This window comes from Rhinatrema bivittatum, chromosome 9 (genome assembly GCF_901001135.1).
Source record: "Rhinatrema bivittatum chromosome 9, aRhiBiv1.1, whole genome shotgun sequence".
NCBI lineage: Eukaryota > Metazoa > Chordata > Amphibia > Gymnophiona > Rhinatrematidae > Rhinatrema > Rhinatrema bivittatum.
Window position 1 is genome coordinate 157,649,446 of NC_042623.1, and position 21,728 is coordinate 157,671,173.

The window sequence follows — 21,728 nt, forward strand, 5'->3', positions numbered from 1 at the left end:
TTAAAGATGGCGCGGGCCATCCAAGACACCGCCTGAGATCTGATTGAATGCGCTTTCAAACCGTCTGGTATTGTGCACCCAAGACAGAGATATGTCAAAGATATGGCTTCCTTCAACATCTAGCAATAGTAGCCTTGGATGCCTTCTGGCCTTTCTTAGGACCACTCCATAAGACAAACAGATGGTCAGTCAACTGAAAGGCATTGGTCACCTTTAAATAGCGAAGTAAAATCCGCCGCACATCCAATCTTCGCAAGTCGCGAGACTGAGGAGAATCACGATCCAAATTTGCTAAAGCAGGCAACTCCACAGTCTGATTCAAATGAAACCCCTTTACCACCTTTGGTAGGAAAGAGGGCACCGTTCTAAGGGACACTCCCGAGTCCGAAATCCGGAGAAAGGGTTCCCGATAAGACAACGCTTGAAGCTCCTATATTCATCTCGCCGAAGTAATAGCCACCAAGAAAATCGCCTTGAGAGTCAAGTCCTTCAAAGTGGCCCGTTTGAGAGGCTCAAAGGGAAGACCGTACAAGCCAAAGAGAACCAGATTCAAACTCCATGAAAGACACATCTGTCTGACCAGAGAAGTCAAATGTTTAGCACTCTTCAGAAAATGTGACACATCTGGATGAGCTGCAAGAGAAATTCCGTCAATTTTTCCCTGCAAACATCCCAGGGCCGCTACCTGCACTCTGAGAGAACTGCATGCCAAGCCGTTCTTCAGACCCTCCTGTAAGAACGCCAGAATATGAACAATAGAGGCGCGATGCAGGGACACATTCAACCCGCTACACCAGGTGTCCAACACTTTCCAGACTCGAATATAAACCTGCGAAGTGGACTTCTTATGCGCTTGCAGGAGGATGGAAATAACCAAATCAGGATATCCTTTCTTCCTCAACTGCCTCCTCTCATAAGCCAGGCTGCTAGACAAAATCAACCCACTCGATCGAAAAATACTGGACTTTGGTGAAGGAGATTCGGTGGATGATTGAGTCGGAGCGGACCGTCTACCGCTAAGTTGATCAGATCTGTGAACCATGGCCTTCGTGGCCACTCCGGGGCCATGAGGATGACTGACCCTGTGTGAGCCTCTATCTGTTGTAAGACCTGCCCACCAATGGCCAGAGAGGAAAGGCGTAAAGCAGAATATCGCGAGGCCACAGGAGGACTAGGGCATCCACCCCTTCTGCGGCTGAAAAACCGAGCCACCTTTGCATTTCTCTGAGTCGCCATCAAGTCCAGGCGAGGCACGTCCCACCGACGAGTCAGTAGATGCATCACCTCCTTGGACAGCTCCCATTCTCCGGGATCTAGGTTCTGGCGACTGAGAAAATCTGCCTGAACGTTGTCGACCCCGGCTATGTGCGAGGCTGCCAAGAGGACGAGATGGCGCTCCGCCCAGGCCATGAGCCGGTCGGCCTCGGAGGACACTAGATGACTTTTGGTTCCTCCCTGTCGATTGATGTAAGCCACTGTTGTCGCATTGTCAGATAAAACCTGTACCGAGCGGTGGCGCAACAGGGGGAGAAAGCTGCACAATGCCAGCTGTACGATCCTGATTTCCAAGTGATTTATGGACCATTTTGCCTGATGATCCGTCCACTGCCCCTGAGCTGCCCGCAACTGGCAAACTGCTCCCCAGCCAGAGAGGCTGGCATCCATCATCACAATCATCCACTAAGGTTCCTCCAGGTCCATACCGCATTGCAAATGGGCCAGAATTAACCACCAGTTGAGACTGGACCTGGTAGATTCCAAGAGTGGTAATCGGATCTGGAACTCTTCCAACTTTGGATCCCGAGAAAGCAATGCCCTCTACAAAGGTCTCATATGTGCGAACACCCAAGGGACTAACTCCAGAGTAGAGGCCATAGAACCAAGCACCTGCAAGTAATATCAAACCCAGTGTAGCGGTAGCGACAGCAGCCATCGGATCTGTGCTATCAACTTGATGATTCTCTCCTGTGTGAGAAAGACTTTGCAAACCGAAGTGTCAAACCAAGCACCTAAAAAGTTCAGAACCTGGGATGGGACCAATTGGCTCTTGGTGAAGTTGACCACCCAACCGAAAGACTGAAGACTTTGCCCGGATGAGCCAATCATCGAGGTAGGGATGAACCAAAATTCCCTGCCGCCTGAGGGCCGCTGCTATAACCACTATCACCTTGGTGAAAAGTCGGGGAGCTGTCACCAATACGAATGGAAGCGCTTGGAACTGATAATGCTCTCCGAAAATCATGAACCTGAGAAACTTCCGATGATGTTCGCGGATCCCTATGTGAAGATACGCTTCCGTCAGGTCTAAAGAAGCCAAATATTCGCCAGAGTGAACGGCCAAAATGACTGAGCGGAGAGTCTCCCTGTGAAAACGAGGTACCCGAAGTGCCCTGTTTAACTTCTTGAGGTTCAAGATCAGGTGAAAGGTCCCTCCTTCATTGGAACCACGAAATAGATGGAGTACCTGCCGGTCCTGTATTCCTCCGGAGGGACCAGGATGATGGCTCCCAGGGATTTCAAAGGACTCAGGACTTTGATTTACCGCCGCCCGTTTTGCATAAGACCCGCAGGGTGACACCAAAAACAGATCCTGCAACGGGCGAGCAAAATCCAACGCGTAGCCATGTTCGATGATACTTAGAACCCACTGCTCCGACATAATCTTGACCCACTCCTCGAAGAACAGCGAAAGGTGGCTGCCTATCACTGGAACAGGGGAGAGGGCCAGCACACCTTCATTGCGCCGACTTGCCCCGGCCACTCCCTGAGGACCCCCGTTGCGGAAAGGCTTACGGCCACAAAAGGAATTAGACAAGACTGAGACCTCTGAGATGGCTGCTGGGAAGTAAAGGTGGGGGCTCTGGCCTGCCGAAACCTGTGCTGGCCCTGGAACAGTGGACGAGCCGAACGAAAGGCCTTAGAGGTTCTACGCTTATCCTCCGGCAACTTGAATACCTTGTTGTCCCCAAGGGATTTGATAAGGGCTTCCAGATCATCCACGAACAAGAATTTCCCTTTAAAGGGAAGATTGTCCAACTGGACCTTGGAGGAAACATCGGCCGACCAGTTACGGAGCCAGAGAAGCCTTCTAGCCGAGACTGCCGAAGCCTTGGTGCGCGAGGAGGCACGAAGAAGATCAATTAAGGCATCCACGGTGTAAGCAACCGCTGCCTCCACTCTATCCGCCTGTTCCGCTTCTGCCGGAGGTAACTCTTGGGCGGAGAGCAACTGCTGCACCCATCTAAGGGTCGCCCGTTGCATGAGGCCTCTGCACACCGCGAACTTGGTGCACACCGCGAACTTTAAGGACTTGGTGCTGAGCGAACGCACAGCACCAAGTCCTTAAAGATCCATTTAAGAACGACCTCAAGCCTCCTATCCTGCAAATCCTTAAGAGCAGCAGCTCCTGCTTCGGGAATGGTTGTTCGCTTAGTAATAGCAGAGACAGACGCGTCCACCTTAGGGACCTTAAAGACATCCAAGGACTCATCTGGCAACGGGTAGCGCTTCTCCATCGCCCGCCCCTCCCGAAGGCTCACCTCGGGAGTCTCCCACTCTCGGGACATGAGCTGCAGTAGCATCGGATGACAGGGAAAGGTTTTAGGAGAGACTCGAAGCCCCGACAGGACCGGATCCACCGTGGTAGGTTCCGCACTGGGTTGCGGGGCCTCAAAGCCAAGCTCGCCAGTATGCAAGGGATCAAAAAGATCCAGCTCTTCCCGTCAAAACAACCAGAGAACCCAGGGATCATCCCCCTCCATCGGGGTGGACCCATCAACATCCCCATCCAAATTCCCGAGGAGCGAGTCCTGTGAAGGAGGATCCAAAGGAATGGGAGCCGGTACACCTAAAGGGTCCAAAAGCACACTGCCCGTCCTCCCCCTAAGGGCATCCGACCCCTCGGACAGTCTAGCCACCTTTGCTGGCGGAGGCTCTCTAGTCTGCATCTTCGCCTCAGCCTCCAAAAAAGCCTTGTGCATTAAAAGCACAAATTTTGATGAAAAAGGCAGCTGTTCCTTTAAGGCCCCGCTCGGGGGGAGGTCAGAACTCGGAGGAGAGGCAGGATCCGAAGTCTAACCAGGCTCAAGTTAGGCGGGGAAAGTGAAGAAGGGATCTCCCCATCCCCCTGCATCCAGCCCTGAAGCAGAGCGTGGAGCGGGCAAAATGGCCGCCATTCCCACACTAGAAGGGGACAGAGCAGCCTGGGACCGGCAGGAGCAGGGTTTTCAGCTGGCACTCCAAGATCGCACTAAAACCGCCCCATTGCCACTCCCCGATGGACCTTCCCTGCCGAGGAGGCAGCGGGCACACAAACCGTTGCGTAAAAGCCGCACCACCGACTCCCTGCAAGCTGAACAGGAAAACCCCTGCAGCATCCCGGCGAGCTTGCGAGTCAGCCTGGCAGTGAAAAATTGAAAAAATGCTGAAATCTGCGGACCTGTGCATCCTAAGCAGCAATGATCCCAGCACAGGCCGCGGCACTCGAGGAATTTTGTGTCTCAGAGTGCAAGGGGGAGGGACTGGCCCACCGGTTAATACCCCAGTCACCGGATCACACAGCACCTCCGGGAATTCGGCTATTGGGGCACCAACCCCAGCCGTGCCTCGAACAAGGCTATAGCCTCAGGAGGACTAACACTAACACTTTACTTTCTACTTTCTTTTTTTTTTTTAAAGAAACTTGATTTAGCCAAAGCTTTCCTAGGTAAGATTCAAGCCCTCTGGAGAAGAAACACCCAGATTAAAAGGCAAAAAAAACTTTCTTTTTTTTTTTTTACAGGATCAGGACTGCAGGTTCTGTCACCCTCATCTACTGGAGTCAGAGAAAATACTGAACGATCGCAGGTGGCATACCAGGTTAAGAGGGGGTGCCTCAGCTTTTTTCTCTGACTCCATCTGCTGGAAGGGAGACACAACCCAGCGGTCTGGTCTGATCCTGGTACATACAAGGAAATCACTTTTTTTGCACATTCAGTTATTTCACTTAGAGAGTAGAAACATCAGGATTCTTTAATCATAATATGAATACATTCATCAGCTCTTTATGGGATTAAGTAAAGCAGCAAAGAGTGCAGGTATGGTCACCGAATCAACCAAATACTATTTTGAATACTGGGTACTTGATCTGCTTTAACAGAAAAAACTTTGCTTAGGTTTATCTATATTTACCTGCTCAATTCAGATTCAGGCTTTCACAGTTGTGACAGTATTACTTACTCGGCTGTTAATTGTGTTATTTTGTTCTCAGTTCCTTCATCTGTGCTAATTTGAGAAGGGTGACTTAGTTGTGAAAAATGACTGAAGAGATCTGGACTTTTTTGTTCTTTCGAAATTTTGCTATCAAAGTCAAAAATACATTGGTTGGAGTCGAATGAATCTAATCTGCAACTGAGCCTGGACTTCCCTTCCAAGCTGTCAAAATCAAGAATTTTTTCAGATTTAGGTGTAAGCTTTTCTGCAGATAGACTCGTTGGACCAAGGATACTGAGGTCAATATTTATTTTTAAATTCTTTGATGACAGAGATGTGTCCATGTCAGAATGGAGATCAGCATCTTTAAAAAGTTGCTGTTTCGCAGCAATGATTTCATCATCTGAGATAACTTCCATCTCAACTTCCTGAGCTGTCAGAGGAAATTCTTCATCACTTCTGACCTGATCATGTTAGAAGACAATGAACAAGGACAAATGATTAATTGCACATTCTAGCTTGGATGATATATATAAATGATTCCAAGCATTGGTTAATATAACTTAGATGTGAATGACAGTAACTTAAAGTACTTTTGAAAACAAGATGTAGATTTATGCAAATCCCTAAAATAATTTCCTACTTATAATTAGTTGCTTTAGGGGTCAATATTCAAAAAAATAAAGAACAGATAACTTTTCTGTCTAAATTTAGCCAGAAAAGTTATCTTTAATATTCAGCAATATCCCTGATTAAAACTATCCTGGAACATTTAGCTGGATAACTAAACAGAACCAGCTATCTTTTGAATATTACTGATTAGGTTTAAAGTTATCTGGCATCATGTGGCTCAATAACTTTAGCCATAACTGACTATATTCAAAAGACTATAGCTGGTTACATGATGATGCAAACTTAAAAAAAAAGAAAAAGCAAACCTTGCAGGCCTATTGCCTCCTCCTCCCAAGCTCTAAGCATTTGGGCCCTGCTGGGCAAAACCTCCCTCTCCCCTGAATGGTCTCTGACAGGGTTAGGACAATAATGGTGGTAGAGGGCCAGGGTCAGACTCCCTCTCTTTCGCTCAATCCTGAGCTCTACATCATTTTTCAAGAATGATCTCTCCTCTGCTTCCTTCCCTCCGCCTAGCCCAACACTAACCCTCCCGGTACCTTTGGTAATCTCTATTTTCTGCCGGGATTGAGGTACACTCCTACTTCAGTCCCGGCTTGCGCTTTCACTATTACTGTAGTGTAGAATGGAGTTTCGGAGAAAAACATTTGGTGAAGTTTAAAAGCCCGACCTGCGCATTAATCAGGCAAGATGCGTGCATGTCTCCCGCAGAGCATACATCTAGAATGTTTTCAAAAATAGGTGTGGACATGATCTGGGAAGGGCGTGGGCATTTTGGTGCATGAACCAGAGATGAGCTCATAAATACATATGAGATCCGGGGGGGGGGGGGGGGGGGGCGGGCGCCTGAGGCCCCCTGCCACATAACTTTACTTCTGCTATGGTTGACATGTAAGTTGAAAAATAAAGATAAATAGGCAGATTTGCGGGGTTTTAAGGATCGGCGCTAACTGGCGGGAGTGAAGGTATTAAACTAGGGGTTCGGAAGACCTATTTCTTAACTGGGCAAACCGGGGACGAACTGGGAAAACTGGGAAAAATCATTGGTGCATGCCCCTTTTAAAATCCCCCAGTTTATGTGGTAGAAATGGCCTTTGCGTGTAGATGCATGCACCCACCTACAATTTGGTGCACGTGTGCACAACCAAGCTATTTCATAACATGCACTCATATACACACACAAGTTATAAAATAGCCGTGTTCCTGGGCATGGGCTGATGCATGCATGCACTCGTGCACCGGTTTGATGGTTACCATCCTTGGAAGCAAAATAGACTGATTCAAATGGAACTGATAAATTACTTTAGATAAAAGCATTGGATGTGTTCTTAAAACTATTCTATTTTTAAAACTTTGCATATAGGGAGTATAAATTACTAAAGCCTAAAATTCACTCACTCTGCTTGCTGAGGTTACTGCTATGAGAAACAACAGCTTCCAAGTTAGGAATTTAAAATGTATTGTTGCTAAAGGCCCAAATGAAAATTTCATAAGCTGAGAAAGACCAATATTGAGGTAGCAATGGATAGGAGAGACCTTAATAAGAGGTAAAAAATGGTATAAGCCTTTGATTTTTATTCCAAAGGATGATCAGATATTGGCTGACCTTGAAATGTTGATAATAAGCCCCTACAGCACTTAAATAGCTTTAAATGGTAATGTAATAATAAGGACATTGTACAGTACACCAGATGGAAAATCTATTTCATTTGAAATTATGGGATCTATTACTAGAAGATTTTCTTGCTGCTAAGATGATTTCCTGAATTTCAGTAAGGCTTTCATGTGAGCGCCACAGACTAGGGTGATGAAGAGACCCATTGTGTTAAGAAATCTGTAAATACTGGAAGACAGATGTTGCGGGCATGGACCCTTGTGCCAAGGCAGAGTTGATGCAATCTACAGGGAGGAGCCCTGCAGGTCTCCACCATCAGCAGGTGGACCCAGACAAGGCAGAGGCCTAACTGGAGCTTTTCCTCAACCAGCTATATTCCCCTCAGGATGAGGCTTTGGGTATGGGGCCAGCAGATCTTAGGTGGGGGGCCTCTGCTTCTGGAGATATCTGTGGACATAGTGGTGTCAGAGCAGGACAAGGCGAGGCATATCCGGTGGCAGGCTATGGTCAGAGGCAGGTGGCAGTCCGGAAGTTCCATGAGTCAGGCCAAGGTCAATACCAGGTAAACGTCCATAGGGAAGGTGGGATGGAGAGGCAGGGCAGGGAGGCATGGAGCAAGACAGCGGGCAGACGAAGAGACATACAACTGGAGAACTGAAGAACTGACCACAAGGATTGAAGAATGAAGACGAGCGCCACTGACCTGAAGACAACAGCAAGGACCATGGGAACTGAAGATGAAGGCAGGAAATGGAATTGAAACGAAGACGAAGATAGGAACTAGAACTGTAACTGAAGATGCATGAACCGAATATGAAGTTGCTGGCAACTCACATTACCTGATAGCAAGCTGACTTATTGCTGAAGCACAGACTGAAGGTAGGCAAGGCCTTTTATAGGCCAGGACTCGTATCGTAATTTTCAGGAGCCATGGGGCTTTTCCCTCCATGGTCCCTTTGAATCAGAGTGTGTTGCGTATATGCGCACCTAGGAAGCAGGGTAAGAAGCAAGAGCGGCGGTGTGTCATGTGCCAATGACTTCTTGCCTCGAAGAAGAGCAGCTGGCCCAGTGGAGGAGAAGGAATAAGAGCGAAGGAATCTGCCATGTATAAGCGGCATGCCAAGCATCTCGCCGCTTGGGTCGTTTAGTTGCATTGGGCCAGGGCAGAAGTGAGAGTGGCGGTCCTCAGGAGCAGCCTGTGGACCGCTGACTGCAACAGTACCTGACTGCAATAGTACCTGAGGGCTTGGATTTGTGAGGGTAGTGGTATTGAAAACCCCTTTGGCTACCTACGAGTGTCTTGGCTCAGATGGTAAGTTCTACAACTAAACAATTGGTTTTCTCCCTAGTTCATGCAATTCTAGGGATGGAAGCAGAGCAATGAATGAAGGGCTGGTCTCTTCTGGACTGTTTTGGCGGAGGACAGTTCCCATTATGAGGGTCAGGATGTCTACCTCCTTTTCATAATCTGGAATGATAGAACTTGACAGCAGTATAAGGATCCTCTCCCCTTCTTACTGAAATTTGGCCTGCAGGATTCATATCTCCTTGTCTTTCTTAACGATAAAGGACTCGAGATTTTCTTGGTATGATTATATTCTTTTTCCAAACATTCATGCTCGAACCTCTGTTGTCCCAACTGTTCTTGTATTTGCTATAGAATCCTTTAAATGTATTTTCCTGGAGGGGTTGTGGAGCGATTTGAGTTTTTCTGGATTTCTTATGTGGGGTCAGAAGTCTTGGAAGGGTGAAGGCCATGATCATCAGGCAGGATGACCCCTTGGCATCCATAGAGGATTTGGTACACCAAAATGCCCACTGGAGAGGTTCTGACATGGACCAGTCAAATTGTGGTTGATATCACTGGAGCCATGGTAGACCTAATACTACCTGACTTATGGACAGTACTTGGAAGCTAATGGTCTACGTATGTGAGGAGCCAATACTTGGCACGGTGGATCGGGTCACATGTCTCAGAAGGGGGTCCCCATAGTCGGACGAGAGTGCCAAAAGAGGAGTCATGGGGATCTTAGGGATTCTGAACCGATCAATATGCTCCTGCTGTTTGAAATTCCCCCTGGAGCCGGAGACTATCAAGGCCCAAGTGCAGAAATAGATGGAAGAATGCTGCAACGTAACTGGAATGAGAAACTGGTGAATCAAGGTAGTCATGCCTAGGGTCATCCTCCCAGGTGATTCTGGGCATGGTAAGGTTTTCCTTTTCTCTGAGCATTGAACTAAGTGTTGTTATTTGTGGTAGTCCCTCTCAGGATCTTTCCCCCCTCGTGGGGGGGAAAGATCCTGAGAGGGACCACTGGTCAGGATCAGAGTTTGGAGATAGACACAAACACCAGTTCTTTTATTAAACATTATATTGAGCCACCAGAGGTGGCAGTAGTGAGCTGGAAGCACCCGGCTGGGCTTTAGTCCCTCAGATACTGGAACAATGATCCCAGGGTGGCTGAGCTGTAGAGAAACTAAATATAGTGAGTAGGCAGGGTATGCAGAGTTCTCACACAATATTCTCATAGAAGCAGTCCAGGTGCTCGAATGAGTTAGGTCCTCGAAGAGCGAGTACCTGGTTCCAGGGAAAGCTCTGAGAGAGATAGGAACTCACTGGTGTTGTAGGCAGCAAAGACTTCCAGGCAGAAGAGGTATTCAGCTAGAAGTCCAGGAACATAGGCCCTCGAGGAGTGAGTACCGGTTCCAGACTGGCCTGAAAAACAAAGAGAGAGTGAGGCCCCTGAGGAGCGGGTACCTCTGGTAAGTCCGAGGAGGCAAAGTAGCGAAGAACGAATCCAATCCTTGTCTTTGTCCTTGTCCTTGCTAACTTGATTAGTTAGCGATATCTGAGACCTTAAATATCTGGAGCAGATGACGTCAACTCAGGGGAACGCCCCTGAGGTTCGCGCCACTGCTGGTACTTCAGTCGGGGCCGTGCCGTGCGTGCGCCCTTAGGCTCTTGAGAATCATAACGGAGTGCAGCGAGCTGTTCCGGGGACGCTGGAGGGAGACGGCAGAATGACGATGCGGCAGCAAACCTGCCACTTGAGCAAGAGGGAGTCGCCGAGGAGGTAAGGAGGGCGGAGTGGAAACGTCGGGCAGCGACGATCGCAACACTAAGAGGTGGTCTTGAGCCGCAAAGTATATGCAGAGCCCTAGTGGTCTGTTTTAGGTCTTCTCCTCGGGTGTCAAACAACAGTGGCCCAATTGCATGAACTCTTCTGGTGATGGAGTCACTGGTGTGGCAGAACCAAGCAGAAACAAGGGTTGAAATGATGGTGCCCAGGTAATATATTCTTTCTTGCTGAGCAGCCCTCTCGGGCTCTCTCCTGGAGACGTCTAGCTTCCCTGTGAGGTCAATGAGCGTTTCCAATGAGATGGGTAGCTCTCGGATGGCAAGTTCATCCTGAATTCGGGAATAGATGCCTTCAAGGAAAATAGTAAGACGACTTTTCCCACCAATTAAGTTCCATTGCCATGGTTCAGTGGCATATTCTGCCAATGTTCTGCTGCCTTGTCGAAGGTGGAGTAAATCAGAACTCATTTAGATTTAGATTCCACTTTTCACACTTTTTTTCAGCACTTCACATTCAGGTACTGTAGGTATTTCCCTATCCACAGAGGGCTTACAATTGTCATGCGACTAGTCTTTTCACAGACAGTTTTAAACAGCTCAGTAAACTGTTGCAAGTTCTACAGCAATGGATCTGCATGCTCCCAGAGGGGAGAAGCCCATGCTAGGGCCTTCCTGTCCAATAGCATGAGGATGCAAGTGCTTTTGTCAAATCATAAGCTTACTACAACTGATAGCGTTTCTGAACTATCCGATACTAACAATGTCAATGCTAACAGACATGCTCAGCTTTTAATAAGTGACCAATCTTTAGACTTTTCAATCAAAACAGTGAAATTGTGCTTGCAATGTAGGAAGGCTATTGAAACACAAGAACTGATTATCAAGTTCTTTTATGTGCATATAAATAATTCTTGAAAAACAGACTTTTGATGACTGATGATTATAATATGGTCGTAGTCTGATACAGACTGACAATTTGAGTTTTAGTCCACATAAAGGTGTAGATTTTAAAAGGTTGCGCGCGGGCGTACATGTGCACGCTCTATCCGGCACATGCACATGTACGCCCGATTTTATAACATGCGTGCGCATGTTATAAAATCCGGGGTCGGCGCACGCAAAGGTGTGCACAATTGTGCACCTTGCACGCGCTGAGCCTGCTCCGAGCCGCGCTGCCTTCCCCTGTTCCCTCCCAGGCCGTTCCTTGGAGGGAACTTCCCTAACCCCCCACCCCACCTTTCCTTCCCTTCCCCTATCTCCTCTGCCCTTTTACCCCTACCTTTTTCTTTTCTTTTGTTTCCAAACTTACTTCAGCCCTGGGGCTGAAGTAAGTTGTCCGCGCCAGCCAACTGCTGGTGCGCAATCCCAAGCACAGCGACAAATGGCTGCTGGGCCTGAAGCCTCTGGCCACGCCCCTGCTCTGCCCCCGGACCACCCATGCCCCGCCCCTTTTTGCAAGCCCCGGGACTTACACACGTCCCGGGGCCTTATGCGCGTCGCCGGGCCTTTTTAAAATAGGCCCGGCGCACGTAAGACCAGTTACGCGGATTTACACATGTAACCTTTTAAAAATCCGGCCCAAAGTGTGGATGCGAACAAAGACTTTCACATCCTCATATGATGGTCAGATAGATCTTGAGTATATTAGATATTTGTCTATATTTTAATAAGGTGAACTTTTCACATCACGTTTGGATTATTCACCTTTGGGTTTCGTTGAGTTAACAATTATTTTGAGTAACCAGCAGTTGCAGGTGAGGAGCATCGATTAGGAAAGAAAAAATGTAAGTCTTCTCCTCACTGGAAGACTTTGAAAAAAAGAGAGTGTCTTGGAAATTGGTAGTCAAAATTTCAGATTAGGTTTTTGAGGTAATTGCTGAGATTGCCTCTTTTGAGGCCTGTTATTAAATCAACATCTAGGTTGTTGAAATTGTTGATGTTATTGAATGCCAGATCACTAAATATCAAAAAATATTCAAAAGGAAAAATGTAATAATCAAAAGACAAAAATCCTAATGAATGATTGAAAATATAGGGATAGATTTTAAAACCTTGCGCGCGCACATCCATGTGTGCATGCTACCCGGCGCGCATACATGGACTCGCGATTTTATAACATGCGTGCGGTGGCGCGCATGTTATTAAATGCCGAGTCGGCGCGCACAAGGGGGGTAGAGATCTGCAAATACACGTGGCGACGCATCGGGGCCTTCCCCAGTTTCCTCCCAGTCCGCTCCAATTAAGGAGCGGACTGGGAGGTAACTTCCCAACCTCCTAGCCTAACCTCCCTTCCCGTATCCCTATCCTAAATCCCCCCAAATTCTTTGTCCTACCTTTTGCACCTGCTTCTGAGAAATTTGCGCACGCTGGCACAGCAGTAAAAGGCAGCTGTGCCGAGCGCATCTAGCCCCATCCTGCCCCCATCCCGCCCCTTTTGCTTAACCCAGGACTTACATGTGTCACGGGGGTTTATGTGTGTGGTTGGGTCTTTTGAAAATTGGCTTGGTGCACGTAAGGCCTGGCCACGCAAGTAAACCGCAGGGATTCACACGAGTAACCTTTTAAAATCCAGCCCATATTTTTTAAAGTTTTAGGATCATTAGGTAGATTAAAATATCATCAATGGTATAAATAGTTATGATCAGCAGTGCAATGTAGTCCATTACTTGAAATCCCTTATTTTTGAAACTCCTTTTAACTTTTTTTTTACATTTTTAACTACGCGCATAAAAACAACCTTAGCTGGTCAATGTGACCAAATCCACCTTGGCCACACTGACCAGCTGAGTTTGTTTTTATGTGCACAGTTAAAAATTAAAAAAAAAAAAATCATTATTCTTAAAATCAAGATTGCCCCACCTCCCTGAATCCTCCGTCCTCTCCAAGCCAATCCCAACCCTCCTGGCCATGTTTTCTGATGCTCCCAGTGAGCTGCCAGCATTGCTGTGCACATCCTGGATTTTAAAAATAATGAAGTCACCGTGGGGGTACTGGCTCCCCTTCTTGGGCATTTAGGGCACCATTATTGCTACCGTTTGGGAAGTGTGGGGGGGGGGGGGACGACAAAGGACTACTCACACCTAAACTAGTCGCATGCTCAGGTGGGGAATAGAAGGGCACCGGCTCACTGGCCCAAGCTTTTTTATTTTTAATCTGGCAGTGTTTATACAGGATTTTCTTTGAACATAGCCACATCCTTTATTTATTTTATTTACTTAAACATTTTTTCTATACCGCCTATACAAGCTTTGGCAGATTTAAGCGGTTCACAGGAAAATATACATATTTAAAAATACATTAAAACAAAATAATAAGAGTCAGGGCCGGTGCAAGGGGATTTGGCGCCCTAGGCGAGCCTTCTCCCTTGCGCCCCTCCCCAAGGTTGCGCCGCCACCCCCCGGTCTTGGCCACGATTCCAACCTCATTCTCGATCACGCCCGTTGACTATGTGGTTTTCCGGTCACAAGCAGGTTGGGCACTGCTCTTGGCCCGCCAAATCTCCACTCCTCTTTGCCATCGCTTGCGGCCCCATATGGCGCGCACCCAGTGGCGCACCAAGGGTCTCTGGCACCCGGGGGCAAATGCATTTGTGTGCCTCTCCAGCATCCCCCCCCGTAATCCTTCTTGTACTAATGCTTAAGGTCACAGAAAATCTGTGGCATCTCTAGACAGAAGAATTTGGGGGGGGGGGGGGAGCCAAAATGACATTTCTTCATCACACCTACCTCTATAGCATGGATCCTGCTTTAAAATTGGTTATAAAAAAAAGTGTTAATAAAAAAGTCCAAAGGGTCTTCTGCATAATTTTAAAAAGCTGGCCAGTTTCACCCTTCTAGTAAAACTACTATAAAATGATTGGATAGCCTCATTCAACTAATTCTATATGGCTATGAGAGTGAAGTCTGGAATTTATAGGAAGGGACAGGATGTCAATACAAATCCTGCACCTCCAGTTCTGTAACTCTGTGCATCCACTGAAATTCCCCCAAACAATGGAGCTTGGATGTTTCCCTTACAGCTCATCATACTAAAAGATATTTTCAAATTCTGGTGTCACCTCACAGTAACAGCAGCACAAACACCTTTCACTGTCAGACACATTGGGGTAGATTTTAAAAGAAAGCACGATCGCGTACTTTTGTTGGCGCACCAGGCGCAAACAAAAGTACGCTTGATTTTATAAGATACGCGCACAGCCGCGCGTATCTTATAAAATCCTGGATCGGCGCGCGCAAGGCTGCCGATTTTGGGCAGCCGGCGCACGCCGAGCCGCGCAGCCTGCCTCCGTTCCCTCCGAGGCCGCTCCGAAATCGGAGCGGCCTCGGAGGAAACTTTCTTTCGCCCTCCCCTCACCTTCCCCTCCCTAACCCACCCCCCAGCCCTATCTAAACCCCCCCTACCTTTATCCACGGATTTACGCCTCCCGGAGGGAGACGTAAATCCACGCGCGCCAGCGGGCTGCTGGCGCTCCGAGACCCGACCCGGGGGCGGTTCCGGAGGGCGAGGCCACGCCCCCGGAACGCCCCGGGCCGAAACCACGCCCCCGGGCCCGCCCCCAAAACGCCGCATCCCGCCCCCAAAACGCCACGTCGTTCGTCCCCACCCCGACACGCCCCCTGAAAAAAACCCCGGGACTTACGCGCGTCCCGGGGCTCTGCGCGCGCTGGCGGCCTATGCAAAATAGGCGCGCCGGCGCGCGGGGCCCCTGCTCACGTAAATCCGGGCGGATTTATGCGAGCAATGCTTTTAAAATCCGCCCGATTGTGAACTAACACAAAACCTCGCAAAAAAGACACTCAAAATCTATACTGCAATCCCATCGTAACATAACAGTAATAAAACCAAGGACTCAAACAACAATAACCCTACCTGTGAATAAGCAATTCGATCAGTGGTGAAATGTTAGAGACGTTCTGGGGCAGAGCCAAGTTGCTATTTTATAAGACATGCATGTACACAGGAGCATAAGAAAAGGGCTATGTGGGCTGCAGAGTGTACATGGCGGAGAAATCCTGATTTGGATAATTTGAATAATATATAATTTGAATAATTATATAAATATGAGGAGGGAATATAGAAGTTTATTTTTTGGGATCCAGAAACAATATTTTACCTCCAAACTTCAATTAGCTGTAAACTGACCATATTCTTTATTTACAGAGGTAAACAAGCTGCTGCCAGCCTATAAGACAGGCTCTCCCCAGAATTTTGCAGACTTTTATATAGAAAGGTCCATTCAAAGGACTCAAACCATTCTATTGCCAAAAGAATTGTTAGAATCAGAACAAATTGTTGTTCATTGGGGTACTTTTGATACTGTTTCTAGATCACAAATTGCTCTCTTGACCCTTGTCCAGCAAGCATTTTAGGAGGTATAGGTGATTCCTTTATTAAAGTGCTAACCTATTTAATTAATTGTTCACTGGAGGAAGGACTGGTACCAGATAAATGAAAGCGATCTGTAATTCGCCCAGTTAGGAAAAAGGAGAAACTTCCATTGGATAGAATTAGTAGTTATTGCCCTATTTCAAATCTGATTTCATTGGGCAAGGTTTTGGAGAAGGTTGTTATAGTACAATTGAATTAGTTTTTAAAACAACAGAATGTTTTACATCAAACTCAATGTGGTTTTCGACCACAGAATAGTACTGAGACCTTACTGGTCTTCATTAATGATCTTCATTAAAGAGTGTGGATGACGGGGATGCAATGATAGGAGTTTTTCTTGATATAAGTTTGTCTTTTGATTCTGTGAATCGTAAGATTTTACTGTGCAGGTTATCTGGAATAGGAGTTGGTGAAAAGAGCCTTCAGTGGTTTAGCTCGTTCCTTTCAGCAAGGGAGCAGCAGGTTAAATTTGGGACCGATGTCTCAAGTTGGTTTCTTCTTGAATCTGTGGTTCTACAGGGTTCAATCTTATCTCCTTCATTTTTTAATGTTTATATGTTTCCACTGTGAAGGTTACTTGAGAGACTTGAGATTAATTTTTAAATTTATTCAGATGATGTTCGGTTGCATTTTAAGGCGAACAATAATTTTACATCACTGTTGGGCACTATCTTGTCCTGTTTACTAGCAGTTAATAACTGGTTATCAGAAAACTGTCTAGTGCTTAATACTTCTCCAGGAATCCAAGACCAGAGAGGTTGGTTGGAATAAATATTAATGGAACTGTAGCTCCATTTTCTGAACAGGTCTGAATTTAGGTTTCATATTTGATTCTAAATTGAAGTTTGATTTGCAATTGCATGCTACAGTGTCATCTGGGTATTTTAAATTAAAACTGTTGCAGCATCTCAAGATGTTGATTGACAAGAGTGATTTCTGGACCTTAGTGCAGGCCTTTACACTGAACACTACTGACTATTATAATGCGGTGTATATTGGTTTCCCAAAATATCGGATTCAAGCCTTTCAACTATTACAGAATTTAGCCATCAGATTGATGTTGGGAGTATCTCCTAGACAGCAAATAACACCTTTGCTATTTCAGCTGCATTGGTTGCCTGTTGAGCAGCGTTTAAAATTGAAAGAATCTTGTTCTTGTTTATAAGTGTGTACAAAGTCTGGTCCAATGTACCTGAATGCTCTTTTTTCAGTCTATATTCCGGGTAAGATGTTGCGTTCTTTACATGTTAATCTTTTACAAGTGATAACTATTAGGGACTTTCATATTCAACATGTCAGAAAGCAAGCCTTTTCAATTATAGGCCCTATTCTTTGGAATGCAGTGCCCTTAAAGATCCTTTGAAAGGAACGCAAGAGCCTTGGATGTATCAGCTCTGCAACGCCCGACATGGCGCGTGTTTCGAGGACTTCGTCAGGGGCTGTTCATTTAACTACAAAGGAAAACAAATAAAGCATAAATAGTAACTCAATGAAATTCTTATATTTTTTTCTATTTAAGCAATACATACGTGTCTAAAATAAGAGTTTTTTTTCTGGCTGCTGCAATGTGGCTACGGCGTCTCAGCAAGGATTTGCCATTTTGAAACTGACGTTTTTAAAGGGCACATCTGACTTATGTGCTGACCAATCAGGGATAGAATTGTGTATAACCAATGAGCGACCAAAGAAAGATGTTTTAAATCAATGACATCCATTCGATGTTATCGCTCATGTCTTGTGGAGATTCCATGGATAATTCAAAAATCCATCTCTGTTCTTTGTAATTAAGTAAACACAGAGTGTCTCCACCTCAAGTACTTGTTGGAACCATATCTAATATGGTCCAACGCAATTGTGTAAAGTTGTGCTGCGCTGATAGGCAGTGTTTAACGATGGGTGCTTCTATGTTTTTTGTGTGCAGCCGGCTTCTATGTTCTCTCAACCGCGTTCTTATTGGTCTAGAAGGGCGACATACATAAAGAAGGGGACAGTCACATTGAATGAAATAAACCACATTAGCTGAATTACAGTCTGAATCAAATTTCTTCTTGTAGATGGTACCAGTGGTCGGATGTTGCCAACTTGCCCCTGCTAAAGTGATGAGGCACATTGTCCGCATGCTATATGGGTAAAATTACTTGTGCAACTGACAGAGGGAGTAAGTGCTGCCCGCACAATATGATTTTTTATATTTAATCCTCTCTGAAAGGAAATTAGTGGAGGTTCAGTAAAGATGGAATGAAGTTGCAGAAAAGAAAATTGGTTCTTACCTGATAATTTTCGTTTCTGTAGTACCACAAATTAGTCCAGACTCCTGGGTTTTGCCTCCCCACTAGCAGATGGAGACAGAACAAGTTTCGTCAGACTCTGCCTTATATACCCAGGTGCCACCCACAGTCTGCCAGTATTACGTAGTGTCAAAGCAGTTTGGTACTGTTGTGACCGTCGGACTCAGACAGCTTCGTCCCACTTGCCTCACCTCTTTATTCACTTTCTCCACCAGCCTCAGGAAGATAGCAACCACCGTGTCTGCTAGCCGCACCCACTGGCGTCCCCGGAACGGCTATGGCAAGGCATTCCGCCATGATACACCTGAGGGCCTCCTAGGGTGTGCGCGCGCGTGCTACCCACGTCTTTATTCCGGCATTGGCGTGAACTTCGGGAGCGTCTCCCTCGTCTGACATCACGCCATCCGGGTATTTAGCCTGCCCTATTTGCTGACTGACTTTGATTTAGCAAGGATTGGATTTGTCCGGTCTAAGCTGCTCTGCCGCTTCCTGCTGCCGCTGGAAGCTCTCTCTACCCACCGGGGTTCTGCTAACTTGGGTACTATGCTTATTTCCAGGTACCTATCCAGTATCCAGGTACTCGCTCCTCGAGGGCCTGTGTCGCCTACCTTGGTGCCTGCTTACCATTTACTTCTACCTGCTGGGAACACTACTGTTGCAGCTACAAGACTTGTGAGTAATCTACTCTACCAGACTGTCTCCTACAGCTTCGCATAAGAACCCGCTCCTCGGGGTCCTATGCTTATCTCCAGGTGCCTATCCAGTATCCAGGTACTCGCTCCTCGAGGGCCTGTGTTGTCTACTTTGGTGCCAGCTAAATCTAATATCTACCAGTCTGTCTTACCTACAGCTCCTCATAGGAAACCTGCATCGGAGTTCCCTACACCACCAGTGTGGAACGGATCTCCTCAGCTGAGGACTCTAGACTGCTGCTGCAAGGATCTACTCACTATTGCCACCTCTGGTGGCTACCTCAAGCTGTATAATAAAACTCATTTCTGTGTTTGTGCATTCTGAGTCTAACCTGGTACTACAGTTCCTCATGGGGCTCCTCCCCATGGGAGTGGCCATCACTGTAGCACCCAAGAATCCACCCAAACACCTCAAAACCATAACAGGTACCAAATCAAACTAATTACAGGAACCATAAACCAAAACCGATCACTAACCCCAACTGCGAACCTCATTCATAACCCAGGGTAAGAAAAAATAATCTGCAGACCCGAAGAATCAACAATTACAGAAAAAGCAGACTCTCCTTTTCTTCTCTACCGAAAAACGGGCAGGACTCTGGACTGATCCGTGGTACTACAGGAATGAAAATTATCAGGTAAGAACCAATTTTCTTTTCCCTGTACGTACCTGGATAAGTCCAGACTCTTGGGATATACCAGAGCTTTACTTACCTGAGATGGGAACCGGAGAGGCCCGCTCTGAACACTCCTTCCCCAAAATTCCCTGTACCTGAAACCTGAACATCAAGTCGATAATGCCTTGAAAAAGTATGCAAGGACTTCCATGTAGCCGCTCTACAAATCTCCTGCGGCGAAATGTGAGAGCATTCAGCCCAGGAAGCCACTTGAGAACGCCTAGAAGCCGCTTGAGAACGCATAGAATTTATCGCCTCCTTGAGCCACCGAGCTATCGTGGCCTTCGATGCCATATTCCCTCATTTCGGACCACTCCAGAGCACAAACAGATGATTGGAAACCCGAAACTCAGTGACTTTGAGATAACGCAGCAATGTCCTATGCACATCCAACTTCTTTAAATCCCGAGACAATGGATCTGGACTATCCAGATCTGAAAAGGATGGAAGCTTCACAGATTGGTTCAAATGAAAAGCGGAAACCACTTTCGGGAGAAAGGAAGGAACCGTGTGTAAGGTGACACCTGAATCCGAAATCCGCAAGAAAGGCTCACAACAGGACAGGGCCTGGATCTCAGATACCCTACGAGCCGAAGCAATCGCCACCAGGAACACCACTTTCAACATGAGATCCTTTAGGGTTGACCGATTCAATGGTTCAAATGGTGCCTTACACAAAGCGGAGAGAACCAAATTCAAATTCCAGGATGGACAGGGCAGATGTATCGGAGGACGTAAATGTTTCCCCCCCCCCCTAAGAAAACGAGAGACATCCGGATGTGTAGCCAAAGGGAACCCCTGAATGGAACCGCGCAAACAACCCAGAGCTGCTACCTGCACCTTCAAGGAACTGCATGATAAACCTTTAGCTAGCTCTGCCTGAAGGAAACATAAATCATCCGAGAAGGACACCCGAGTGGGGACCACCTCCCGAGCTACACACCTGGATTCAAAGACCTTCCAGACCCGGATGTAACCGAGTAAGAGAAAACCGGACATGACTTATAACACTCACCAAATTTTATTTTTTTAATGAAACTATGTTACAGTAAATTAACGGCACCTGTTTAAGAGTTTAGAATTCCAGATTCTGGATTTTACACAGTTATTGTGCCCTACTGTGAACCGTTGTGATGGCACCCGCTTAACGACGGTATAGAAAAGACTTTAAATAAATAAATAAATAAATAAATGTAAGAGAGTGAAGTGGAAGGCTTACGAGATCTCAATAGAGTAGCTTCGACCGCATCAGAATATCCCTTGTGCCTTAGATGCTGCCTCTCAAAAGCCATGTCGATAGACAGAAGTGATCGACCTGGTCGAAACATACGGGTCCCTGATGAAGAAGATTCACCAGACACGGGAATCGCAGAGGACCGTCTATCGCCAGATTGACCAGATCTGCAAACCATGGATGGCGTGGCCATTCGGGAGCCACCAGGATCACTTCGGACGGGTGTGCCTCTACCCGTCTGAGCACCTTGCCGATCAGAGGCCAGGGAGGGAAAATGTATAGCAGTACCATTGTCAGCCACGGGAGTACTAGGGTATCCACCCCTTCCGCAGGTATAGAAGCTTGGAGCTTTGGCATTTCTGAACATCGCCATTAGATCCATGCAAGGTGTTCCCCACCTGTCGCAGATGAGTTGAAACACTTTGTCTGCCAGCTCCCACTCTCCAGGATCGAGATGATGGTGACTGAGAAAATCTGGATGAACATTGTCGACCCCGGCTATGTGAGATGCTGCTATGCAGATCAGGTTCTGCTCCGCCCAGCTGATTAACAGCCGAGCCTCTGCCACCACTGGACAACTCTTGGTACCCCCCTGGCGATTGATGTAAGCCACCGTGGTTGCATTGTCGGACAGCACTCTGACCGACTTCCCGTGGATAATCGGAAGGAAGGCCTGCAACGCCAATCAGACCGCTCCTGTCTCGAGGTGATTGTTGGACCATCGTGCCTTCTCCGAGGACCACAGCCCCTGCACCAATTGTCGCAGACAAACTGCACTCCAACCAGAAAGGCTGGCATCTGTCGCTATCACTGTCCAGTCGGGAACCACCAAGGGAACTCCCCTGGTCAAATTCTCGGAAACAAGCCACCAATCCAGGCTGGAACGAGCGGACTCTGTCAACGGTAAGGACCAGTAAAACTGTTCGGACACAGGA

The 21,728-nt window shown here is 47.0% G+C and overlaps 1 protein-coding gene across 4 annotated transcripts in view; it reads right to left on the minus strand.

Moving 5' to 3' along the window:
• Positions 1-21,728, minus strand: part of ANKMY1 (ankyrin repeat and MYND domain containing 1) — a 278,322-nt gene that overhangs the window by 134,924 nt on the left and 121,670 nt on the right. For all 4 annotated transcript variants that reach the window (XM_029616456.1, XM_029616458.1, XM_029616457.1 and 1 more), the window contains one exon: positions 5,218-5,654. In XM_029616456.1, the coding sequence (XP_029472316.1) occupies positions 5,218-5,654 (437 nt within the window). The remainder of the gene's footprint in view (positions 1-5,217; positions 5,655-21,728) is intronic.